Source organism: Bos grunniens, chromosome 18, assembly GCF_055505025.1.
Source record: "Bos grunniens cultivar Pamir isolate PY7600 chromosome 18, Bosgru_T2T1.0, whole genome shotgun sequence".
NCBI lineage: Eukaryota > Metazoa > Chordata > Mammalia > Artiodactyla > Bovidae > Bos > Bos grunniens.
The window spans coordinates 49,934,158-49,960,720 of NC_141182.1; the positions used below are offsets into that span (position 1 = coordinate 49,934,158).

Here is a 26,563-nt window from a genome sequence, read left to right on the forward strand (position 1 = left end):
CTGGAGCTAAGGCCCTTGGGAATCCTGGTGCATTGTTAGAAAATGAAGAGGCTTTCCAGCTTTCAGGGGCTACCCAGGTGGTGTAGTGGCTAAGAATCCTCCTGCCACTGCAGGAGATGTGGGTTCGATCCCTGGGTTGGGCAGATCTCCTGGAGGAGGAAATGGCAATCCACTCCAATATTCTTGCTTGGAAATTTCCACAGACAGAGGAGCCCAGCATGCACACACACTCCAGCTAGCAGGATGGTCGGGGGAGTTTCTCACTCTCATGGCCTGGGATATGTCCTAAGAGCAAATGTTGAGGTCTCCTTCCAAGTCCCGGTGCAGGCATCCCCATCCTGGCTCAACCCATCACCAGCCTCACAACCCCAAGAGACATCATTCATTCGTCATCTTTCACCCTTCATTCTCGTGGATGTTTGTCCAGGAGGCTCCCCCTGTCTTTTCCTTGTGAGATCTCAGCGCCCAGTGATGATGCACCAGCAGTGCCGTGGAAACAGCAAAGAGGCTAGTGTAGGGTGTGTGTTGTCATGGTGATGGGAGACAGCAGTGTGTGTGTTGTCATGGTGACGGGAGGCAGATCTGCCTGCGAAATGGTCCAGAGTTGGCCTCCTGATGTACCACTTCTTAGCTGATCCTGAGCAAGCAGCTTCCCTCCCTGAGTGTGAGTTTCTTCATTGGCAAGATAGAGCTAAGGAGGATACTGGCCTCATAGTATGGTTGTAAGAACTCAGTGACATTGGGTCAGAGTAAGGGCTGGATACATGGACGCCACTGATGTTTATTATTCAGTTGGGTGCCTTGGAATTTGGGTCAATTTCAGTGAGTGTCCAGCAATGCATAAACCTCACATGCCATCTAGGGCAGTGTCTCTCCCACTGTTTTGACCCAGTAAGAAATACATTTACCTCATGACCCACAGTTCACAGGCACATGTCCAGACACAGAGACACAAAGCCTTTGGAAAACAACGCTTCCCCCTACTTCTCATATTTTCTATTCATTCTACTCTATTCCATTAAAGAAATGCTGACTGCCACCCATTAAGTTAATCTCACAGTTCTCAAACCAGAGGTCCAGGTGTGTGCATGCGTGCTAAGTCACTTCAGTCGTGTCCGACTCTTTACGACCCCATGGACTGTAGCCTTCCAGGCTCCTCTGTCCATGGGGCTGTCTAGGCAAGAATGCTGGAGTGGGTTGCCATGCCCTCCTCCAGCAGATCTTCCCAACCCAGGGATTGAAACCACATCTCCTGCCGCTTCTCCATTGCAGGCAGGTTCTTTAAGAGGTCCCAGGAGGAAGGTGAAATATTTGAAGATAAAAAGGAGTTTTGGTCATCACTGGGTTAAGAGATAAGATGACAGAGGATGAGAGAGGAGAGTCAAAACATAGGTTAAGAATAAAGAGGTTTCATTTTGTCAATTGCTGAAGGAAAAACACTGCACTTACACTAACATATAAAGATTCTAGGATTCTCTGAGTCTCCCTTTCCATTCCTCATTCAGTCAGTAAGTCACCGTTTTCACTAAGCGACTGCTCTGGGCTCAACCATGTGCTGAGCAGTGGTGGGAACATGGTCTGATGGAGACAGCCCCAGGTCTTGTCCTTACGGGGCTCCCACCCCAATGGAAGAGACAGAATGTTCGCAACAGCCCAGAAGGGTCAGAGGTGGGATGAGGGAGTCACAGGCAGAGTGGCCCGCGCTGGGATGGGGGAAACAAAGAAGCCTGGGAGAGCCTGGTAAGGTGCTTGCTCCAGATTTGAGGTGTTGGGGAAGGCTGCCAGGAGGAGGGGACGCATAACCTGACATCTGGTAAAGTCGGGCCAAGGACTCGGCCGATAGCCTGTACCACGCTCTCTTGGGCGGCTCCTGGTCCGTGCCCAACCTGGGATCTGCCCCTTTCCGTGGCCCAGGTTACCAGCCCTGCGATCCGCAGGTCATCTGCAACCGCGTGAACCACGTGCACGGCTGTCTGGCGGAGCTGCAGGAGCAGGCGGCCAGGCGGCGCGCGGAGCTGGAGGCCTCGCGGAGCCTGTGGGCGCTGCTGCAGGAGCTGGAGGAAGCCGAGAGCTGGGCCCGCGACAAGGAGCGCCTCCTGGAGGCGGCGGGCGGCGGCGGCGCGGCGGGCGCAGCGGGCGCGGCGGGCGGCGCACACGACCTGTCCAGCACCGCGCGCCTCCTGGCGCAGCACAAGATCCTGCAGGGCGAGCTGGGCGGGCGGCGGGCGCTGCTGCAGCAGGCCCTGCGGCGGGGCGAGGAGCTGGCCGCGGCGGGTGGCGCCGTGGGCCCGGGCGCCGAGACGGTGCACCTGGCGGGCCTGGCGGAGCGCGCGGCGAGCGCGCGGCGGCGCTGGCAGCGGCTGGAGGAGGCGGCGGCAAGGCGCGAGCGGCGGCTGCAGGAGGCGCGGGCGCTGCACCAGTTCGGAGCGGACCTCGACGGGCTCCTGGACTGGCTTCGCGACGCCTACCGCCTGGCAGCCGCGGGCGACTTCGGCCACGACGAAGCGTCCAGCCGCCGCCTGGCCCGCCAGCACCGCGCGCTCACAGGGGAGGTGGAGGCGCATCGCGGGCCCGTGGGCGGCCTGCGGCGTCAGCTGGCGACACTGGGGGGAGCCAGCGGAGCCGGGCCCCTGGTGGTGGCACTGCAGGTACGCGTGGTGGAGGCCGAGCAGCTGTTCGCCGAGGTGACCGAGGTGGCTGCGCTGCGGCGCCAGTGGCTGCGCGATGCCCTCGCTGTCTACCGCATGTTCGGCGAGGTGCACGCGTGCGAGCTGTGGATTGGGGAGAAGGAGCAGTGGCTGCTGGCCATGCGCGTGCCCAATTCATTGGACGACGTCGAGGTGGTGCAGCACCGGTGAGCGCGCACCGGTGGGACTCCTGGTCCCCTTCGTCCCGCACGCAGTCTCGATTTCCTTGATTCAACAATTTTTCCATGTTCACACACTTGGAACCAGTGTGTGTGAGCTTAGTAGCTCAGTCGGTTCCGACTCTTTGCGACCCCATTGGACTGTACAGCCCACCCTCTGTCCATGCGGTTTCCCAGGCAGAAATTCTGGGATGGGGTTGCAATTCCCTTCTCCAGGGGATCTTCCTAGCAAAATGGGAATTATATTTACTGGTCGCAACCTCATGGGCTCCTGGAGTACAGTAAATGTGCAAAGTAGTTAGGAAATGCCTGGGTCCAGGGAGCATTCCAGGGGCGTTTGCTGCTATTCCTGTGAGACTTACAGTCACTTGGCTATATTAACCTCCAGAGATGGCCCAGCATGTTCCCTCCCCTGGGACTCCCATCGCTAGATGGGAAGGATGTTACCCCTTGCATAGATGTTACCTCCCCAGCGAATAAAACCACTCTGACCCTTGTCACTTTCTCTTCCCTCACCTCACTTTACATTTCTTCATAGCAGTTACCACCCTGGGACATATTAGATACTGATTTACCTGTTGGCAGACTTAGAGATGGGTCATTAAGTCAGGGGATGGACCTTCTGCACCCCTCTCTCTGAGCATATTCATCCATCCACTCATTCAGTGGATACTTATTGAGTCCCTGCTCTGTTCCAGGCCTTGGGCTGGGCATTGCTGGAAACACAGGCCTGGTCCCCGCTGTTACTGTGCCCACAGTTACCCAAGCCACAGCCTTGGACATTGTTTTAAACAAGGGAAGACCATAGCCAGCTTAAAACGGTTCTCCCTGGACGCCACGTAGAGGGTGGCTGGAGGGGGTGAGAACGGTGGCTGGGAGCCTAGAGAGGCAGCTAGGGTAGGGGCTCAGGTAGGAGAGGACAGGACTGGACCAGGGCAGGAACCCAAGAGGACAGGCCATGGGGGAAGACAGGCTTTGGGGGAGTATTTGTCCAAAACAGAGCCCAGGGCTCTGGCCTAGGGAATGGCCAGGGTTGCGGCGGGGGTGGGGGGTGGGGGGGCGGTGTGGGAAGGAAGGGAGGGGAGCTGTCCCTGGGATGGAGACCCAGAGGAAGAACAAACTAGGGGAGATGTTGAAGCGAGTGTGAGTCACAGCAAAGAGCCCGGACAAAGAGCACAACAGGCTTTAAGATGGGGGACAGGCTCAAAAGGGATAATGTTGAGGCTGGAGACAGATGTGGGACTGATGGGCTGGGGGCAAGGGCGGAAGCTGTGGGGATGGGTGAGATGGACCAGACAAGATGTGAGCGAAAGCTGAGAGGGCCCAGGGCAGAGCCCTGAGGGACCTAACACTTAAGTGGCAGGTAGAAGAAGAGGAGCCAGCAGAGGAGCCTGAGGAGATGAGGTTGAGAGTTCAGAGGAGAACCAGGAGAAGGCAGTTTCACAGAAGCCAGTGAACAGGTCCCCAGGGTCCAGGCCTCACTGACCGTGTCCATCCTTCTTCCGCAGATTTGAGAGTCTGGACCAGGAGATGAACAGTCTGATGGGCCGTGTCCTGGATGTGAACCACACGGTTCAGGAACTGGTGGAAGGAGGTCACCCCAGCTCAGATGAGGTGCGTTCCTGCCAGGACCACCTCAACAGCAGGTAAGTGGAGCCTGGGGCTGAAAGTCCTTCTGAGTCCCAGGCCAGTTCTTCTTATCATTCTTTTCCCCAGTCACTCAACTATAGAGGTCAAGAATGTGCCCTTTCAAATTCCTGAGATGATAAGGTTGTTGTCGTTGTTCAGTCGACCCCCTGGATCCCAGCACCCTAGGCTTCCCCATCCTTCACTATCTCCCAGAGTTTGCTCAAACTCATGTCCATTGAGTTGGTGATGCTATCCAACCAGCTCATCCTCTGTTGCCCCTTTCCTCTCCTGCCCTCCATCTTTCCCAGTATCAGAGTCTTTTCCAATGAGTCAGCTCTTTGAATCAGGTGGCTAAAGTGTTGGAACTTCGGCTTCAGCATGAGTCCTTCTAGTGAATAAGGGCTGCGGGCCGCCTAGTAAATTAGCAAAATCTTGAAAAAAAAATGCTAATGCCCAGTGTTAGCGATGATGTGGTAAACTGAGGATAGAATACATTTCAATGGGCTCTTATTTACTTGTTCAGAAATGACTTATTGAGAATCCACTAGCTACCAGGAATTTTTCCAAGCACTTTTTTTTTTAATCTCCCAATATCCCAATTGCCATAGTAAAGTTTCCAGCATTCAGAACTCTTTAAGAATAGTAACCAGTTAAATCTTTCCCCCTAGAACACTACAAGTAGCTCTTGCAAGGTAGGATTCATAGATGAACACATAGATCCAGAGAGGTGAATTCCTTATCCAGATTTACTCAACCTAGTAAGCAGGAGTCAAACCCAGTTCTGCCTGAATCCAGAGCTGAGGCCCTTGACCACATATTGCAGTCTTCCCAGCAACTCTGTGGGGGTGTAAATACCCATATAAGAAAGGAGGAAACAGGAGCTCAGAGAGGTAAAGGTGGCCTAAGGTCCCATGGGAAATTAGGTGGGGATCAAGCCTGAATTTGAAGTTGAATTTGTCTGACTGCAGACTGTGCCCTTAATTGCTGTGCTGAGATCCCAATATCCAGTGATTTCCAAGCCTCTGTATCCTCAACAATCCCAGGGCACCAGGGCCTAAAAAGATAATGACAGCTAGTGATTTATGGAGGAGAAGGCGCCCCACTCCAGTACTCTTGCCTGGAAAATCCCATGGGTGGAGGAGCCTGGTAGGCTGCAGTCCATGAAGTTGCTAAGAGTCGGACACGACTGAACGACTTCACTTTCACTTTTCACTTTCATGCATTGAAGAAGGAAATGGCAACCCACTCCAGTATTCTTGCCTGGAGAATCCCAGGGACGGGGGAGCCTGGTGGGCTGCCGTCTATGGGGTCGCACAGAGTCAGACACGACTGAAGCGACTTAACAGCAGCAGCAGTGATTTATGGCATTTAGTGAGATGATGCGCCAGTGCTTTAGCCATAAGAACTCATTAAACACCTAGTGAAGTGGACATAATTATCTGCCTTTTTTCAAATGAGAAAACAGAGACGACAATGATTTGCCCAAGTTCACGTGGTGAATCTGGCCAGAGCAGAATTTGAACTTGAGCCCTTCTGATTTCAGAGTCCTAATCTCTGCCCTTGTGCTGTGTCCATTCAAGAGGGGACAGAGAGAGAGTTAAGAAATAAACAATAAAAGAACAAGATATTTGGAGAATTGTAAAGATTCATGCAAGGAAACCAAACCAGTCAAACCTAAAGGAAGTCAACCCTGAATACTCATTGGAAGGACTGATACTGAAGCTGAAGCTCCAATGCTTTGGCCACCTGATGCAAAGAGCTGACTCGCTGGAAAAGACCCTGATGCTGATAAAGATTGAGGGCAGAAGGAGAAGGAGATGACAGAGGATGAGATGGTTGGATGGCATCACCAACTCAATGGACATGAGTTTGAGCAAACTCTAGGAGATAGGGAAGGACAGGGAAGCCTAGCCTGTTGCGGTCCATGGGGTCACAAAGAGTCGGACACAACTTAGCGACTGAACAACAAGACAATGCAGGAAATAGAGTGGCCTGGTAGGGCATAATGGGCCTTGGGGGTGAGTTTAGATCGTGTCATGGCATTGTGAACTGGGCCCTCAAAGGGGATGAAAAGGATCTAGCCACAGGAAGAGTATAAATGGGGGAGGGGAGGGAGGGTGAGCATTCCAGGCCAGGAGCGCAGCCAAGGCCAAGGCCCTGAGGCATAAAGGGGCTTGATGTGGTCCCGGTGTATCCCCACTCCTAGCTAGCAGGTACTGTTTGAAGTGCTTCACGAATCATATCAATAACTCATTTGACTCTCACTGCACCCCTGTGAGGTCAGTACTGTGCTATGATTGTGTGCATTTTACTGGTGGGGAAATGAGGCACAGAGAATGTTGCCAACCAAAGGGTACACAACTCAGACCTGACTCTGAGCTTGACACTGTTCGGCAGTATCATCACTTGCTTGAGGGCACAGAACAAATTAAAAAAAAAAAAAAAATCTTTTGACGGCACCTACAGGTCTTAGTTCCCTGACCAGGGATCAAACCTGTGCTCACTGCATTGGCAGTGTGGAGTCTTAACTACTGGACCATGAGGGAAGTCCCATAAATTTATTTTAGGATAAAATAGGTTTGACTCAGCACCTGGCTTATAGTACATGCTCAACTACTATTTATTGCATCCAACATATTATCTGACGTCATAAGCCAACAGATTTCACATTCTTTGGTTCCAGAACCCTTTGCGTGCTTAAAAGCAATTTAAAGACCCCCAAAGAGCTTGATTAATGGGTTATATCTGTCAGTATTTACTATATTAGAAATTAATACTGAGTAATGTAAAATAGTAAGTCGTTAAAATAACAATAATAAACTTACTATGGTAACATAACTTTTTAAATGAAAAAGTGACTTTTTCAAAACAAAAAATTGTAGCAAGAAGAATGGTGTTGTTTTGCATTTTTTAAAAATTGTTATTTACTTTGGCTGTGCTGAGTCTTTGTTGAGGTGAGAGCTTCTCTAGTTGCCTATGTGGGATCTTAGTTCCCCCACCAGGGAAAGAACCCGGGCCCCTGCATTGGGGGCTGGGCGTCTTATCCATTGGACCAGCAGGAAAGTTCCTGTTTTGCATTTTTGCACATCTTTTTAATGTCTGGTTTAAGAGAAGGCAGCTGAGTACTCAGGTCTGCTTCTGCAATCAGTCTTTTTCCTGTAGCTTTTGGAAATCTCCACAGTACACTCGGCACAGAATGAAAGTGAAAAGGCAAATAGCGTCTTAGCATTTTGATGAAGATAGCTTTGCCCTCGCTCAGGTTACATTTTGAGAACCGCTGTTCTAAGCAAATGTGCCCGGCAGAGTCCATTTTACACAGGCAGGAACTGGGGCCCCGGGAGATAAGGATGACATTCCAAGGTCACACAGTGGCTGGGTTCCACCCAGGGTCATGGGCCCTCCACACCCAAGGGTGGGGGCGGGTCTCCATCTTCCTTACACTGCCCTGCTTCTCCTGGGCAGGTGGAACCGCATCGTGGAGCTGGTGGAACAGCGAAAAGAAGAGGTGAGCGCGGTGCTGCTAGTGGAGAACCACGTGCTGGAGGTGGCGGAGGTGCGCACCCAGGTGCGCGAGAAGCGGAGGGCTGTGGAGAGCGCGCCCCGGGCGGGCGGCGCCCTGCAGTGGCGCCTTAGCGGCCTGGAGGCGGCTCTGCAAGCGCTAGAGCCGCGCCAGGCGGCCCTCCTGGAGGAGGCGGCCCTGCTGGCTGTGCGCTTCCCGGCTCAGGCTGCGCGGCTGCATCAGGGTGCGGAGGAACTGGGCGCCGAGTGGGGCGCTCTGGCCAGCGCGGCTCAGGCCTGTGGCGAGGCGGTGGCGGCCGCCGGACGCCTGCAGCGCTTTCTGCACGACCTAGACGCCTTCCTGGACTGGCTGGTACGCGCCCAAGAGACGGCGGGCGGCGGCGAGGGGCCCCTGCCCCGCAGCCTGGAAGAGGCAGACGCGCTGCTGGCGCGCCACGCGGCGCTCAAGGAGGAAGTGGACCAGCGAGAGGAGGACTACGCGCGCATCGTGGCGGCCAGCGAGGCGCTGCTGGCGGGCGACGGCGCGGAGCTGGGCCCGGGCCTGGCACTCGACGAGTGGCTGCCACACCTCGAACTTGGTTGGCACAAGCTGCTCGGCTTGTGGGAGGCGCGCAGGGAGGCCCTGGTCCAGGCGCACGTCTACCAGCTCTTTCTGCGCGACCTACGCCAGGCGCGAGCGGTGCTACGCAACCAGGTGCCCGCTTCGGGGGTTGGCACATGTGGGTGTCTGAGGCCGCAGGGGATTTCGGGAACAGAAAACTCTATGGAGGAGTGTGTTTGCGGGGACCACTGGGTTCCTGGCGTACCTCATGCTGCGGGGGTGGGGGAGGGGCGCGGGTATCTGGTATGAATAGCTGGGTTTGTGAATAATCTGGTGTGAACAAGTGTGGGTGTGTGTATAACAGAATTTGAGTATTACGATGGGGAGTAGGGTGTCTTAGTCTGGTAGGGGTGACTAAGAGTTTGTGGACTGTTCTGAGTGAGTAATGCACTTGGACGTTCTTTGGAGTGACTTCCTGGGTTTGTGGGTTATCTGGAAGGAAATAAGAGTTTGAGTTTGATTGGTGATGGTTAATGGGGTTTAAAAAAGCTCTTGGGGTGGATAACAGAGGATGAAGGTTATGGCAGGAAGGTTCAGGTTGAGGGATTCTTGTGGTCAGTAAATGATTGTGGATTATGTGGCTGTGGGGGCCTAAATTAGCAGACTATCTTCTTCTTGGGAATGGCAGATTGTCTGCACAGCGTCACTGCGTTTATTATGGCTTGAGGAATCAAGTGCCATGGTTATCTGGGAACAGCTGATCCAAATCAAGGATCTTTCTGCGACGGGAACCAAGTTTGAGGATTTGGACACGATAAAAATACCTAGTTTTCAGATTGTCCAAGAGTAGGTACCAGCTTTTAGGAATCATTTTAGAAAACATGGGCTTCCCAGGTGGTGTTACTGGTAAAGAATCTGCCTGCCCATGCAGGAGATGCAAGAGACGAGGGTTCAATCCCTGGGTTGGGAAGATCCCCTGGAGGAGGAAATGGCAACCCACTCCAGTACTCTTGTCTGGGAAATCCCATGGACAGAGGAGCCTGGTGGGCTGTAGTCAGTGGGGTCACACAGAGTCAGACAGGACTGAGCAGGAGCACCTGTTGGAAAGCATGACAGCCTGTGCTGGTGTCAAGAGAGAGCTGGCTTAGACGGAGGATGAGCTGGAGGAGCAGACAGCAGGCCCCTGGAATCATGAGGTTACTAAACACTGCAAGCTGAGGTGGCCTTGAGACACTCATTCTGACCCACCCATGTTACCAGTTAGAAAGCTAACCCCAGAGAGGGAAGAAACTTCCTTGAAGTCACATGGCACCTGGTAAGTCTTCATCAATTAATCAAATACTTACGGAGTGCCTACGCTATATCAGGTGCTTTTCTGGAGCTGAGCACAGAAGAAACAGAACACAAAATCCCATCCTCATGTGGCTGGCATTCATATGTGTGTGTGTGTGTGTGTGTGTGTGTGTAGGAGATGGAGGAGATGATAAAAAAGTAACTGCATATATAATATCATGTCAGATATATGCTATGAAAGGATTTCCTAGGTGGCTCAGTGGGAAAGAATCCACCTGCCAAGCAGGAGACTTGGGTTCACTCCCTGGGTCGGGAAGATCCCCTGGAGAAGGGAATGGCAACCCACTCCAGAATTCTTGCCTGGAAAATCCCATGGACAGAGGAGCCTGGCGGGCTACAGTTCATGGGGTTGCAAAGAGTCAGACACAATTTAGGGATTAAAGAACAACAACAAATACGCTGTGAAAAATAATAAAGCAGAGTAAAGGGATAGCTGCGGGGGCGGGGGGAGTGTGGAGAGGATGATACTTTTGACAGAAGGTCAGAGACCTGAGGAAAGTGAAAGAGCCAGCATGGGGATATCTGGAGGGAACAGCATGGGGCAAGGACCTGACGTGGGGCCACGCCTGGCACGCTCAATGCTAGAACCTAGTGAGCAGGGGAGAGCAAAGTGGAGGCTGGGCAGTCTGGTCCTGAATGGAGCAGGGCCGACCAGAGCCTCCCCGTCCTTCATCCCCAGGAGATGGCACTGTCAGGTCAGGAGCTGCCGGGCACCGTGGAGTCGGTGGAGGAGGCGCTGAAGCGGCACCGCGATTTCCTCACCACGATGGAGCTGAACCAGCAGAAGATGCAGCTGGCCGTGCAGGCTGCCGAGGGCCTGCTGAGACAGGGCAACGCCTACGGGGAGCAGGCCCAGGAGGCTGTGACGCGGCTGCTGGAGAAGTAGGTCCCTCAGACCCCAGGGGCCCAGGGGCTGGGATTCAGCACAGAGGAGGGGTGACGAGGCCAGAGTTCCCTTTCCTTCCATCACACTTCTGCTTCTCTGTCTCTGTTTTTTTGGCCGAGCCATGAGGCTTGTGGGATCTTGGATCCCTGACCAGGGATCGAACCTGTGCTCCCTGCAATGAAAGAGCTGAGTCCTAACCACTGGGCCTCCAGGAAATTCTCTCTCTCTCTCTGATTTCTACTTAATTCCATATTGCTTTAGATTTGATTTAAGTTGATGTTGGTGAAAAGGTAACTTGTGGTTGATAACTCCAAAGCTGCAGAAGTCTGTACTGTGAAAAGTTTCTCTGCCAAGCCTGCCCTCAGCCTGGAATAGCAGGACTGGTTGTTACAATGTTAACATCTACTGTGTGTCAAGCACTATTCTAGTTCAGTTCAGTTCAGTCACTCAGTTCTGTCCGACTCTTTTCGACCCCATGAATCGCAGCACGCCAGGCCTCCCTGTCCATCACCAACTCCCGGAGTTCACTCAGACTCACGTCCATAGAGTCAGTGATGCCATCCAGCCATCTCATCCTCTGTCGTCCCCTTCTCCTCTTGCCCCCAATCCCTCCCAGCATCAGAGTCTTTTCCAATGAGTCAACTCTTCGCATGACGTGGCCAAAGTACTGAAGTTTCAGCTTTGACATCATTCCTTCCAAAGAAATCCCAGGGCTGATCTCCTTCAGAATGGACTGGTTGGATCTCCTTGCAGTCCAAGGGACTCTCAAGAGTCTTCTCCAACACCACAGTTCAAGAGCATCAATTCTTCGGCGCTCAGCCTTCTTCACAGTCCAACTCTCACATCCATACATGACCAATGGAAAAACCATAGCCTTGACTAGATGGACCTTTGTTGGCAAAGTAATGTCTCTGCTTTTGAATATGCTATCTAGGTTGGTCATAACTTTTCTTCCAAGGAGTAAGCGTCTTTTAATTTCATGGCTGCACTATTCTAGGCCCTGGGCAAAACAGCAACCCTTCCCTTCCCAAGAAATATTCCAGCCCCCAAGCAGTGACAGGGAAGCCTGGTGTGCTGCAGGTTGTGGGGTCGAAAAGAGTCACCATGGGGTCGCAAAGAATCGGACACCACTTAGCGACTGAACAACACGACACCAAGCAGAGTCCTTTACAGGATTTCCTTCAGGCCTGCTTCTTTCTGTCTGTCATTGCTGTTTCTACTCGTCCTCGTGACCCCAGCTTTCTCCTCTCTGGCATGAGTGAGGCCAGAGGAGAGCCTAATACTCCTCTGTCTTTTGTCTCCTGATGGAAATCATACCCCGTCCCTCCACCACTGTGCAGAGTCCTGAGACCCCAGCCCCTCATCTGTCTGGCTCTGGCATCCTTTTTCCCTAAATTTATTTGGGAAATGGATGGTGGAGTTTCCTAAAGGAAACTTGTATGGGGATTCTCATCCTGAGGAAACAAATTCATGATCTAGTGTCCCCAACTCCAGGCCTGGCACCTTCTTTCTTTCACTCCATGTTTCTTTTTTTTTTTTTTTAATTGTATTGGCTTTATTTGTTTATTTGGCTATATCAAGTCTTAGTTGCCACACACAGGATCTTCACTGCATGGCACGGACTCTCTAGTTGTGGCACACAGGCTTAGTTGCTCCAAGGCATGTGGGAATCTTAGGTCCCTAACCACGGATCTAACTCAAATCCCCTGCATTGCAGGGCAGACTCTTTAACTGCTGGACCACCAGGGAAGTCCTTCACATTTCTTGAGTATCTAGTCTCCGCCAGGCTCTGCAGAATCAGGAGGAGGAGGAGCCTGGAGGGCTGTTCTTTTGAGTCGCGCCTTTCTTCCTTTGAAGTCATTACTTGTTTCTTTTGTTCTATTGTTTATTCATTTATTCTTCAGCCAATTAAACAGGGACTGAGTCCATGCTGTGTTCCCGACTCCATGTGGGGCAATGCTGGGCATCCCCTGGTAATCGGGTCAGAACACGATTCCATCCTTTACAGAGCTCTCATGCCATCTGGCAAGAATGGCCAAGAATGGTCAGAGCCGGGCTGGGGGAAGCATGGGCAGAATGGGCAGGTCCAGGATGGAAGAGGTGCAGGGGTCTGAGGGAGCCCTGGGGTCAGACAGGGCCAGGTCCCAGTCCCAGCTCTGCCTGTCAACCTGTGAGATTCAGGGCAAGTCACTTCTCTCTCCCCATGGGCCTCACCTCGCCTGGAACCTGGCCCTGCCCTGCGTGAAAAGATGTTCTTGCATTTTGTCTGCATTTGGCACATGAGGCTCAGAGAGGGGAACAGACTGGCCAGAGGTCACAGCTGTTTTCTCACCCTCCAGGAGACAAAGGGTTTCTCTCATCCCTGGGACAAGTTGGCTGGTGAAGGCCTGGAGGGACTGAGTTCAGTTCCATTTCAGAGGCATTTCCTGTTTCCTGAGCTGAATCTGGGCGGGACGGAGTCCATATTCTGCTTGTCTCTGGCTCTTCATGTTCCTCCATTCAGCTGTGTGCTCGGTTATCTTTGTAACTTCCTCTCACATACTCCATCGCTTTGCCTCCATCTCTCTGTAATCTATGTATTTGTCTCCTTCTCTCTCCCTGTTTTTTCTACTTATATCTACATCTGTCTTTTCTGCTGCCTCTCTCTTTTTCTCAGACATTTTACTTCTGTTTCTGCCCTCCCTCTTTCTCTCTGCCTGTCTCTCTTTCTCTGTCTTTTAAAATTAATTTTTGGCTGTGCCGGGTCTTCATTGCTGCTCATGGGCTCCTCTTGTTGCAGAGCATGAGCTCTAAAGAGAGGGCTCAGTAGTTTCAGCGCGTGGGCTTAGTTGCTCCGTGGTGCATGGAATCTTCCTGGCCCAGGGATCAAAGCTGTGTCCCCTGCATTAGCAGGCAGATTCTTAACCACTGGGCCACAAGAGAAGTCCCCTCTATGTCTCTCTTGCTTTCTTTCACTCATCAAATATGTATTGAGCACCTACTGTGTGCCAGGCCCCTTTTTTAGGTATTGGGGAATACAGGGGTGAGCAAAACAGATAAAAATTCCTGCCCTCGTGGAATGACATCCTATGGGGAAGACAGGATAAATACGGGATATATACAGTGTGTTGGATAGTGTTAAGTGCAAAGGAGAACGTTAAAGAAAAGAAAGCCAGAAAGTGTTGGGCAGCGGTCAGGAGGGGTCTTGCTAAGAAGGTGACATTTAAGCACACTTTGAGGGGAAGAGCGTTCCAGGCAGAGGAAACAGCCAATGCCAGCCAACACTCTGAGCTGGGAGTTGTTTGTTCAAGGCATAGCAAAGTGGGACCCTTTCAGCCCTCTCTGCCAGGCCTCTTGGGCGCTTTGCCTGCACTGCAGGCAGGAGGCCAGGCTGCCTGGGGCTGTGATGCCTGCTGGCTCCGGGTTGGCGGGGCCTGGGTGCAGCCTGGCCAGTTCACTTAGACCAAGGGCCTGCCTCTCTTTGCCTCCCTACGGCTCCAGCCCTGCTCTATCCATGCCCTGCTTTCATCCCTCTTTCCAGCTCTGTTGCAGCCGTCTGTCTGGCTGGCTGTGTCTTACTGGTGGCATCTTGCCACTTCTCTACCTGTCCCTTTCTGGGCTCTCCCTCCCAAGACTCCCTCAGCCACTTTCTTTCCCTCTGCTTCCTTGTCTATGGTGGTCTCTTGCTCTCTGTCTCTCTGGCACTACCCCTGCTTCATTTCTTTTTCTCTGTCTTTTCCTATTTTCTCTATCTCTGGGCCTCTTTCTTCGTCTCTCCTGAGTCTCTGTCAATCACTCTTTCTCGAGGTCTCTGTTTCTGTCTGTCTCTGGTCTTGTGTGTGTTTCTGTTTGTCTCTCTAGGTCCTTGCATCCTTCTCTGTCTCTCTGAGTCAGTCTACCTCTCCCTCCTGATCTTTCTCTCTAGGTGTCTCTTGTTCTCTAAGTTTTTGTCTCCCTTGGTATCTCTTACTCTGTCTGTAGATCTCTGTTATCTCTCTCTATGGGGTTGTGCCTCTCTAAGTGTCTGTATTTCTTTCTTTCCAGATGTCTACCTGTCTCTGTCCCTCTCTCCCTCCCCTCTGTCCTCTCCAGCTCTGTCTCTGGCTTTGCCCCCACTGATGTTTCTTTGCCTTTCCTCACATCCCCACGTTGCTCTCTCGCTCGATCGTACATATGCCCCAGGTTCCTAGCCCTGCCAAGTTCGATGCCCTCACAGCCCTGCTGCTAGCGCCCCCAAACTCAGGCTTCCCCCAACTCCTATCTCCTCATCCCCAGGAGCCAAGAAAATCAACTACGGGCCCATCAATGGATGCAGAAGCTACACGACCAGCTTGGGCTGCAGCACTTCCTCCGAGACTGCCACGAGGTAGGAACTCTAGCCGAATTCCAGCTGTGCTGGGCACTGGGACTTCTTCGCTAGGGAGGAAAGTGCTCCAGAGCACAGGCGTGGTGGGGGCAGGGACGCCCCGTCTAAGTGGGTCGCGGAGCGATGTTCACCTGGCACCGCCAGGAGGCGTGCGCATCCTGGCCTCAGTGCGCATGCTCCTCAAGTCCCTCCGCCCACGCGGGCGCGGGGAGGGGCCTTGGGCGCCCCTGGCAACGGCGCGCGTCCGCGCCCAAGGGTCCCGCGGGGACGCGCGCTGATCTCACCTTACCCGCAGGAGATTCGTGAGAAGTGCTTTGCCGGGGAGAGGGACCAGAGACAAGGAGAGGAGTATGCGGGGAGGCGCGGGTGGACCAGAAATCCAGAGCGCAGTTTCGATCAAAGGTGGTCCAGGACCAAGGCTTCACCCCTTTAAAAGTGTCCAGGAATCAAGCTCTGCCCCTTTGGAGATGATCTGCACACCCATTAGGATCTCCCCAAAACAGAGGTGATCTAGATCCCTTTCTTCATTAGAGACGACTCAGGAGATAATGTTGCCTTGCATTCTATAGAAACTATGCTGGATCCTGACCCCATAAGAGATGGACCCATGAGAGATGGCCCAGTAAACATTTTCCTAATATCAAACAGAGATGATCCTGGTCTCACCTATCTACCTGACCCGGGATAATTAGCAACCCCTCCACGAAGACACAGTACAAGTTTTCTGCAACCAAAGATGGTTCAGGAACCAGGTCCCAGTCCCCCCAGTCAAAGATGATTTGATTCCCGCCATGGTGAACCCCCGTGTTCCACTCCCCCCGCCGCCCCCCACCCCACCCATGAAATGGTTAAGGGCTTCCATCCTCTCCTCCCAACTCAAGTTCGTTAGAGATGGGTCTGGGACTCGAACCCACTAGAGATAGGTTCGGGTACTCCCTGTCCCCTGCCTTTTTCCCACTGGGAGAGTATTCTGGACTGAAGTCTTAAATAAGAGTCCAGGCCCCCTCCCACATTTTCCACTCCTGTATATCTGAGATAGCCAGGAATCTGAGCCCCTTCCCATCAGAGATGATTCAGAAGCTCACCCCCCCTCACATCGCTGGGGTAAGCCAGGCTCCAGCCTACCCCCCAGCCCATCTCCGCCGCTGTTTGGCCCTGGAGCCCCTTCCCCCTCTCGTTAGATTGTTCTGGACCAAGCCCAATCATCTGAGATGGCGCAGAACCCCCGCCCCCCACCCCACGCTTTAGGGAGGGTGATGATTTCTCCACCCGCATCTGGGGCCCGGTAGGGAGGCGGGCACCGAGGCAGGCAGGGGGCGCGCGCGGGCGGGCGCGTTGCCGCGGCGCGGGGGCGGGGGAGGGGGCGCGCGTCCGCCGGAGACTCAGCCGTCACCACCGCTGCCGCCGCCGTCGCAGTGGAGGGGCGAGAACCCGCCCGCCCGCCGCAGGGACGCCCCATCAACGCCTCCGCCACTTCAGGTCTCGGGGGCGCCCACGGGAGGGGGCTGATGCGCGCCCCCGGTGAGGCGGGCGGGGTGGGGGGCGGGTAGGGGGCTTGGGCGCGTGCTCGCCCGCCCGCCGCGGGAGGGAGGGAGGGGCGTAGGCGGCGCGGGGGTGGGTCAGCTGGGCGCTGGGACCCCAGCCCCGGGGAGGGGCCCAGATGCCGGGAGCTGTCCGCGGTGCTGCTGCGGGTGGGACTGAGGGGCCGGGTCCCACGGGATAGTATCGGAGATACGGGACTTCTAAGGCTACTCCTGGGGTAGTGTGGGTTTGCCCTGGGGATTAAGGGGATCCCAACCTCTCTAGGGGCCTCTTCTCTGGGTAGTGGGGCATCTGAGATTTGCGCTGAGGTGGGGGAACTCTCAACCTTTGAAGGGATTCTTCCCTGGTTCTTTCGGAATCTGAATTAGCCTTAGATGATGGGGGCGAGTCACTTTTGCCGGGATCTGCCTTGGGCGATGAGGGTCTTGGACTTGTTCTGGGTTTGGAGTGCTCCGACTTTGGGGGCTTTTCCCCCAGTTATTTGGGACTCTGGCTTTGCCTTCAGTGATGGGGGGTCAGTCACTTTGGGGGGGGCTTTACTTTGATGACGGAGTACCTCTCCTTCAGGGTCTTTGCTTTCCCTGTGAGCTGTGACTGCCATTGGCAAACTCTTCCCTGTTATGTGGGGAATCTGTGAATAGCGTTGGAGAATTCAGCATTTGACTTGGCTTGTGTGTGTGTGTGTGTGTGTGTGTCTATGTATGTATGAAGGAGTCTGAAACTGTCCTGGACCCCTGGGGAGCACATGCCCAGGGGACAGAGTGGTGTTTGGCCGACTGGGAATTTGTCCTTGGCTATGACTGCAAGCTAGAGTCCATGGGTTGTTTTTTTTTTCCAAGAGGGAGGAGGAGAATCTTGTGACTGAGGGGGGAGGAGAAAGAGGAGGAGCAAACTGTCCAGGTGCCAGGTTTGGTCATGAGTGGGGAGGTTCCTGCTTGAGGGACAAGTCTTATTGGAAGGGAAGGGTGGCTCAGAAAGCAGCCTTGTGATTGGTCCTGCTGAGAGTAGAGAGAAGGGCCCACTCCTGTTGCTTGTGTTTGGATGACTGATTTTGTTGGGAAGTGGGGGCACTAGAACTGGCTTTGGTTTGGGAGGGGGGTTGGCTACAGAAGTTCTCTCTGGTCCATGTTGGAGAGTCTGATCCTAGATTTGGAGTGTCTCCTTTGGGGCAGACTCATTTGGGGAGCCAGAAGGTAGCCCTGATGCTTGCATTTGGGGGGTTGGCTTTGCTTGGGGGTTAGAACTCATCATGGTCTTGGGAAACTGTAGTCTTGGTCTGAATCCTCAAGGCTGGATCTGGGGAATCCTGTGGGCTCATTAGCCAGGCTGGACCTGGGTTGCAGGGCACAGGTCTACCCCAGATGGGAGGGATGGTTTGGAGGGAACTAGACTTGGTACTGGGGCTTCCCAGGTGGTGCTACTGGTAAAGAATCCGCCTGCCAATGCAGGAGATGCAAGAGACACAGGTTCCATCTCTGGGTTGGGAAGATCCCCTGGAGCAGGAAGTGGCAACTCCAGTATTCTTGCCTGGGAAATCCCATGGGCAGAGGAGCCTGGCAGGCCGCAGTCTATGGGGGCCATAAAGAGTCAGACACGACTGAGCATGCACACAGACTTGGCGCTAGTTGGGAGATTTTTAGGGGTTCATCTAGCCATATCGGGGGTTTGGGTTTAGATATGGGGCCTTCACTTGATACCTTTGGGAATGATTTGGATACCTTGAATTGGTCCTTATTAGAGGTGGTGAGAGGAATCAAAGAATCTAAGTATTTCTGGGGGTGGGGTGCAAGGCTGAATGAACTAAATTAGATTGGAGGGCTTGTTTTGGAGGTTTGATTTGGCTAGGGGTAGGAAGACTGGTCCAGGAACCCTGCCTGGGAGCTTAGGTCTTATGGGAAGTTGAGAAGGGCTGTCCTGAAGACAGGGGCTAAGGGATGAGGCATTCTGGAGAGCCTTTCATCCATCCTCTACTCCCTAGAAGAGGGCTTAAGCTGCCCTCACTACCACCCGCCAACCCCCGCCATGAAGGCCTTACTTGCAAAGGTTCTTCCATCCCACCTTTTTCTTCCTCCCCAGTCCTAGAAGCCTAGCCCCCCCCCTCCAAACTGGGGACATCGTGGTGGGAATGGGGGGCTATGCTAGGTTGTGGAGAATTGGCTGAGCCCCTCCCCCTGTCCTGCACAGCTGGATGGCTGGATCCATGAGAAGATGCTGATGGCGCGGGACGGCACACGGGAAGACGGCCACAAGCTGCATAAGAGATGGCTCCGGCACCAGGCATTCATGGCCGAGCTGGCTCAGAATAAGGAGTGGCTGGAGAAGATTGAGAGGGTGAGGATTCAGAAAGCCCCTCTGCCTCTGCCCAGGGTCAGGGGTCTCCAGGGAACTCACGTCTCACCTCCTTCACACTCCACTGCCAGCCTGCATTTCTCATACCTTTGAACTGCTTCAGGTCATTTCCATGCCTATTCCTAGCTCTGTGGCCTTGAGTAATTCATGTAACCTCTCTGAGCCTCAGTTTGCCCGTCTGTAAAATGGCCAGCATCTCTTCTGAATGGCTGTTAAATATTTCACCCTTTCCTAGAATCTCTTCGCCAGGCTTCCTTCCACACCATTTGGAGCATTTGCAGTAGGAAGTTAGGCAGTCAAGGTGAGGCAGCCCCCGGAAGCTAGGGTTAAAGTGAGCACTGGACTTCCAGGGACATCCCAGGGCTCTCATTCTGTCTATGCCTGTTACTAGTTCTGGGACCTCAAGGGAATTGCATTAACTTCTTTGAGCCTCAGTTTGCTCTGCTGTATTTTCATTTTTTATTATTTTTTACTTTTAATTTTTTACTGAAGTATAGTTGATTTACAATATTGTGTTAGTTTTTGGTGTACAGCAAGGTGATTCAGTTATGTATATGTATAGATAGATAGATGTATATATATTTTTTCTTATGGTTTATTATGGGATATTGAATATAGTACCCTGTTCTATCCAATAGACCTTGCTCTACTTTATTTTTTTAATTTTATTTTTTAACACCAAAAGCATTTTGTATTGGGGTTTAGCCAATTAACAATATTGTGATTGTTTCAGGTGAACAGTGAAGGGGCTCAGCCATATATATTATGCTCTACCTTAAAATTAAGGAAATAAATAATAACTTCCCTGGGCTCTTGTGTATTTAAAGTACTTAACACAAGGCCAGGCACCTAGGAGCTGTCATTGCTATGGTGTTGTTATTTTTAATATGTAATATGATATATGTGGCTCTAGGCCAACATATGTGGGAGCTGGACTTCAGTCTTGGGGGGACCCAGGTAGATTTGTGCTGTAAACATCAACCCCCAAAATTGCCCCTAGACCTGCAGCCCTGTATCCCCCCACCATTCTAACTCAAATGGAGACACCAAGGTGGGTCTTAAACCCTTAAATGGTCACTGGTGCCCCATAAATGGTGGCAGGAGGCAAAGCCATGCTCCTTGACTTTGAATGTAACAGAGGTTTGTTCTCTCTGCCTCTCTCCCCCTCTGTCTCTTTCTTCCTTCTGCCTCTCTGTCTTATGGTCCTCTTGCCATGTTTGTAACTTGCTACATATCTGTGTCCATCACTGTTTTCTCCCTGTCTCCTTCCCATGCCTCTGTGGGTCTCTCTGCCTCTCTGCCCCCACCACTGTCTGTCCGTTTCTCCTCGTCTCTCCTCCCATGCTTGGTGCTTTCTCTGCATCGACCCCCCCATGTCTTTATCTCTCTGTGTGCTCTCAACTCGTTGCTTCCGTCTCTCTCTCCATATCTCTCCCTATGATCTGCTGCCCTCGTATTTCTCTGTCCCTCCCTCACTCTGATTTCCTACCCCCCATCGTCTGGGGCAGGAGGGCCAGCAACTGATGCAGGAGAAACCAGAGCTGGCGGCCTCAGTGCGGAAGAAGCTGGGCGAGATCCGGCAGTGCTGGGCGGAGCTGGAAAGCACCACTCAGGCCAAGGCGAGGCAGCTCTTTGAGGCCAGTAAGGCTGACCAACTGGTGCAGAGCTTCGCGGAGCTGGACAAGAAACTCCTTCACATGGAAAGCCAGCTGCAAGACGTGGATCCTGGTGGGGACCTGGCCACTGTCAACAGCCAGCTGAAGAAGCTGCAGGTATGGCCTGGCTGATGTAGATGGGGGCTTTCTAAACACAGTAGGGCCCCAGCCAGAGTCAGACCCCACTGGAGGTATTTCAGAGGATATTTAAGATAGGGGTTTAGTTCAAATGTGTTAGAAGGGCTGGAAGCGGAAAGGGAATATGAGGCAGTCCAGCTACTTAGTTACTGGAAGCAGCTGCCGCCCCTAGGGCAGGAGAGGAAAGGGAGAAGAAAGATTCAGAGCCAAGAAGGTAGGTAACAAGCACACTGAGGGTTTCTCAGAACCCTGACATCTGTTTCCCTGGATAGAGAAACCAAGGCCCAGGGCTAGAGGGATGGCTTTACACAGAACAATAACAGTATTCATGGGACTTGCCTGGCGGTCCAGTGGTTACAGCTACGTGCTCCCAATGCAGAGGGCATGGGTTTGATCCCTGGTCATGAAACTAAGATCATTCATGCTGTGCCACGTGGCAAACAAATAACAACAAGAAGAAACGGCGTTCATGGAGTGTCCTCTTACTGAGGAGGCCTCCTTGCTCAGCTCTTACTGACTCCCGCCAGCAATCCTGAAAGAGCAGTACTATTATTATCTGCCATTTGACCAACAAGGAAACTGAGGCACAGAAGGTAGCATGCCTGGCCCAGGGACACACAGCCAGACAGCGTCTCCGTCACAAAGCAGGGGCTCTTAGAAGACAGACCACGTCTGCTTTATCTCTGCTTCTGGCCCGGCAGCCAGTTGATGCTCAGTATCTGACTGGTGCGCTGACTGAAGGTTTGAATGTGGGTGTTGAGTCCGTCTCACCTCCCAAGGTGTGACAACTCCTGCCCATACATCTTAGGAACTATGCCTGAGGCTCTGGGGGGTGAATGTATGGCCCAGGGTAGCAAGTGGCCGAGCCTGGATTCAAATCCAGGTCCCTCACCTCTTCACTGCTCCTGCATAATTATGCATCTAGAGTGCTTGACACGGTGTCTGGCAAAAAAAAAGTCGACTGATAATAAAAACCCATGTCACCGGTGAGTATTTATTCAGTTATCTATGCAGCGAATCTGTATTGAGCACTTATGTCAGCACGCCAGGCACTTTTCTAGAATATAGCAGTAAGCAAAACAGACGGAAAATCGCAGCCCCCATGAGGCTCCCATTCTGGAGAGATGGGCAAAGGAGCAAAGAGAAACACACACCTGCATGAGATACCAGGGTCGTTACCGCTTTCTCTACCCCAGTGGTTCTCAACTGCCTCATCTCCAGGATCCCTTACAAACCTCCAGGATCTCTTACAAATCCCTGAGAATCCCAAAGAACTGGTTTGTGTGGATTATATCTCCTGATGTTTACTATATTAAAAATTAAAACAGACATTTTAAAAATATATTTTTATTTATTTGGCTGTACAGGTGTTAGTTGCAGCAGGCAGCATCTTTAGTTGTGGCATGCAGGCTCTTAGTTGTAACATATGGGATCTAGTTCCCCAAACAGGGGTCGAACCTGGGCCCCCTGCATTGGGAGCACAGAATCTTAGTTACTGGACCACCAGTGAAAGTGAAAGTCGCTCAGTCATGTCCAGCTCTTTGCGACCCCATGGACTGTAGCCCGCCAGGCTCCTCTGTCCATGGAACTCTTCAGGCCAGAATACTGGAGTGGGTAACTGTTCCCTTCTCCAGGAGATCTTCCTGACCCAGGAATCAAATCAGGGTCTCCTGCATTGCAGGCAGGTTCTTTACCAGCTGAGCTAAGTCCCTAAAACTGAGACATATTTAAATGATCGGTTTGTTTTAAAACAACAGTAAGGAATCAGTCAGTCACATATTATCCCCAAAGCATTCTTTTTCAAAGAATAGCTATAATTTCCAAAACAATGGAGGCCGAAGGGTGGCTTCATTCTCAGTGTTACAGCCTCCTTTCATGCCTGGCTTAAAAGAGCACTGGAGGGACTTCTCTGGCAGTCCAGTGGCTCTGTGCTTCCACTTCAGGGGGCGTGGGTTTGATCCCTGCGTGGAGAACTAAGATCTTGCATGCCATGAAAAAGGCACTGGATTCTCACTGCTTCTGCATTCCATCTCTTCCAATAGCACAGGCCCTACAGTCCCTGCAGAACCCTGCTGTGCACCTGGGAGAGAATGAGAGAGGCAAATAACACCTTAGTATTTTTAAAAAAATAATAGTTGTAACCTAGGGACTTCCCTGGTGGTCCAGTGGCTAAGACTTCATGCTACCAATGTAGGGGGCATGGGTTCCATCCCCAGTCAGGGAACTAGATCCCACATGCTGTAACTAAGAGTTTGCATGCCACAATTAGAGATTCTGCGTGCCGTAATGAAGCCTGAAGATCCCACGTGTCGCGACTAAGACCTGGCGCAGCCAAATATTTTTAAAAAATAGTTGAAACCTTGCAGACGCCTTGAAAAGATCTTGGGAATCCCCAAGAGTCCCCAGACCACACTTTGAGAACCACTGATCTGCGCTCTGTGCCCGCCACAGATAACCCATCCCTCCTCTGCAGCAGCCCTACAAGGAGGGTCTGTGGCCATCCTCACTGGACATGTGAGGAGACCACAGCACAGGAAGGGTCTGTGGCTCTCCCAAAGTCACACAGCCACAAAGTGGCCATTCAGGGCCACATTTAGTTCCCAGTCGCCTTCCTCCCTTGATACTCCCAGACCACAGTGGGGGAAGGTGACCCCCTCACTGGTCTCTGAAAAATCCATCACTATCTGAGGTCCACACAGTGTTGGCTGGGTAGACAGTGGGCAGGCGGCGATGGCCTGGCCCCAGGTCTGCTCTGAGATCGCCCAGAGTACTAGCAGAGACAAGTGATGGCCTGGATGGTCAGACAGAAGAGAGAGCAAGAAGCACAAGCAGCCAGGGGCCAAGTGATGAAAGCTTGGGCAGGGGAGGCAGATAGGCCTGGGTTCAAATCCCAGCCTAAGTGTAGTCCTGCTCTGAGCCTGTCATCCCATCTCTGCCTTAACACAGGCGTCCCAGGGCCCCAAGTGAAAGTTGTGCACCAGGGTGTGGTGAGTTCCCAACAGATGGGGATCTGTGACTGTCGGGGTCCCAACCGGAAACAGAAGGCACCCTCCACTGGGGCCAGCAGCAGGGAGCCTTCACTTCTAGGGGGGAGGGAGAGGGGGCATGGAGTCTCCAGACAAGAGCAGGGGCCCTTAGTCAAGAATGGCTACAGGGGCTTCCCAGGTGGCATAGGTTCGATCCCTGATCCGGGAAGATTCCACGTGCCGAGGAGCAGCTCAGCCTGTGTGCCACAGTTGAGCCTGTGCTCTGGAGCCCAGGAGCTGCAACTACTGAAGCCCATGCACCCACCTAGAGAATAGCCCCTGCTCACCACAACTATAGGAAAGCCCATATAGCAGCGAAAACCTGGCACAGCCAAAAATAAAGATCAATCATAAAATTTTATATATATAATATATATATATGAATGACTACAAAAAAAAATAAAAAACACACACAAAATGGCTGCTGCTGCAGGGAGGAGCTGGGAAATAATACATCTACCCCCCGCCCCTTAGTTTTGAAATTCATTTTTTTTTTTTTGGCCACGCTGCAGGGCATGTCAGATCTTAGTTCCCCGACCAGGAATCGAAGCCTCGCCCCTTGCAGTGGAAGCACAGAATCTTAACCTCTACTGATTTTGAAATTCTTAACATGTGAATCAAAGGACCTGCATTTTAATTTTGCACTGGGCCCTGCAAATTACGTATCTGGTCCTAAGCCCAGCCCAGTTGGAAGCCAGAAGGCAGGGGAGCCAATTGCTGTGATCCTTATAGGGCACCACCCACCCAGGGCACAGAGCAGGATGGAGAAGCTTAGACTGTGGTCAGGAGGGGCAAACCAAGACCTCTAGCACAGTAACAACTACAGCTAGGATTATTCATTGTCTTGCAATGTTGGCTAACTCTTTCCAGCAGCTTATTGCAGTGGATAAAAGCACAGACTTGGCACTCGGCGGTATGGGTTTGAGTCAGAGCTCTGCCACTCACTAGGTGTGTGATGTTAGGTGCATGGCTTGACCTCTGGTCTGAGCCTCTGATGCCTCTTCTGTCCAACGGAGAGGACCCTAATACTAAGCCACTCGGTGACAACAGGGCTATGAGAGGCAGTACATGCCAAGGTCAAGGTCGTGTATTCTGGAACCTGGCTGCCTGGGGTCAAGCCCAGCTCTGTGATTTATTAAGTGCGTGATCTGGCGTTATTTCTCTGTGCATCAGTTTCTTCTTCAGTAAAATGGACATAATAATATTAGCAACTTCATGTGAACAATGTACAGATTAAAAAATGATGTAGTTTCAGAATTGCTGACCCAGCAAATATAAGAGACAATACTTGTTTACAGGTTTTAAATTTTTAATTGTCTCCAACCAAAGGGTACATCATTACTGTACTGTATTAGAAAGTTGGGTTATTTCTCTGTGTTCCATAGATGATGTTGACTGTATGAAATACTTGTTTCATTTGTTTCTGATTATAGTCCATTTTGGCATTTACCCCCTCCCCCATCCATGTAGCTTTTTAAAAATGTATTTGGCAGGGGTCGAGTGGGGGTTACTTCCTGGTAGTCCAGGAGCTAGGATTCCAAGCTCTCATTGCCGAGGGCCTGGGTTCAATCCCTGGTTGGTGAACTAAGACCTCACAAGCCCGGCAGTGCATCCAAAAAAGAAAATTCAGTTTGAAAAATAATGTCTTTGGATGGGGACGTACTATATGAAACATTGATACAGTGTGAGAAGTTAGAGGCATTTGCAGTTCACCCGGTTGTGACAGATAGCTTGCCTAAGTCCTGATGCCGTTTGATGCATTAAATGAAAGCTCCTTTTCCCAACCATACTTGCCAGTACTTGGTGTTGTCAGATTTTCTAGATTTTTCCCCAGTCTGGGGGATGGGAAGCATTTCTCACTGTGGGATTTGCATTTGCAATTAGAAGGGGCAACTAACGCCCTTGAGAGCACACCCGTCTCCCTTTCTGGCCATTTAGGTTTCAGAGGGAGGGTTTGGGGCCCCCTGCCCTGGACAAGTGAGGACTTGGCTTGACCCTCCACAGGGCGGTGGGTTCACAGGGCGGCAGGTTCAGCCCCACGGACCCTAGAGAGCGTGATGTGGGGTCCCCATAGTTTAAGGGAGAGACTGAGACCTGGCGGGGATGAGGGCCTGGCTGGGAGGGTCACACGGCGATGAGCAGGCTCCAGCGCGGGACTCCTGGGCCTTTTCTCCAGCAGAGGGCGCCCGAGGCGGGGAGTGACTCAGTGGGCCGAGGCCCCCAGACGGAGTCCAGCTGGGCCTCAGGAGCTGCCCCTGGGGGAGGGAACTCCCGTGGCCCCTGCTGACCGCTGGGGCCCGCCTGAGATCCCAGACACTGGGCTTGTGCAGGAGGGAGGGGGGCGATCCAATGGGGCACATTTCCCGGCTGCCCCACCCCTCAGGGTACCCGATCCCGGCTGGGCTGGGGGAGGTGGGGCCCCGGGTCCGAGGGGCGTGGATACGTGAGTTCTGTCTCCCCTTTCTGCCTCGCTCTGGGCCTGTCTCCCAGCCCTGCTCCCCCAGTTCCTCCGTGTCTCCGTTTCTCTTCGTTTTTTCCCCTCTCTGTCTCTTTCTCACCTGTCTTTCTCTGCATCTCCATCTTGCTCTCTCTTCACTTCCGTTCCCCTTCTCTGCCCCTCTCCCTTGACCTCTCCTCCTGCCTGCGTCCTCCTCGCGTCCTTCGTGTCCCTCCATCCCAGCCTCTGCAGCAGCCTTTCTGGAACCCTGGTTCCC

General features: G+C 52.6%; 1 protein-coding gene across 6 annotated transcripts in view; it reads left to right on the top strand.

The window, feature by feature from the left end:
• The window catches only part of SPTBN4 (spectrin beta, non-erythrocytic 4), an 80,920-nt gene that overhangs the window by 26,891 nt on the left and 27,466 nt on the right, over positions 1-26,563 (top strand). For 5 of the 6 annotated variants that reach the window (XM_086352575.1, XM_086352573.1, XM_086352572.1 and 2 more), the window contains 7 exons: positions 1,915-2,854; positions 4,375-4,512; positions 7,958-8,708; positions 10,588-10,790; positions 15,049-15,139; positions 18,866-19,012; positions 20,539-20,802. In XM_086352575.1, coding sequence (XP_086208701.1) covers positions 1,915-2,854; positions 4,375-4,512; positions 7,958-8,708; positions 10,588-10,790; positions 15,049-15,139; positions 18,866-19,012; positions 20,539-20,802 — 2,534 coding nt within the window. Of the gene's footprint in view, positions 1-1,914; positions 2,855-4,374; positions 4,513-7,957; positions 8,709-10,587; positions 10,791-15,048; positions 15,140-16,490; positions 16,619-18,865; positions 19,013-20,538; positions 20,803-26,563 lie in introns of those variants that run through there. The other variant, XM_086352576.1, reaches the window with a different exon arrangement.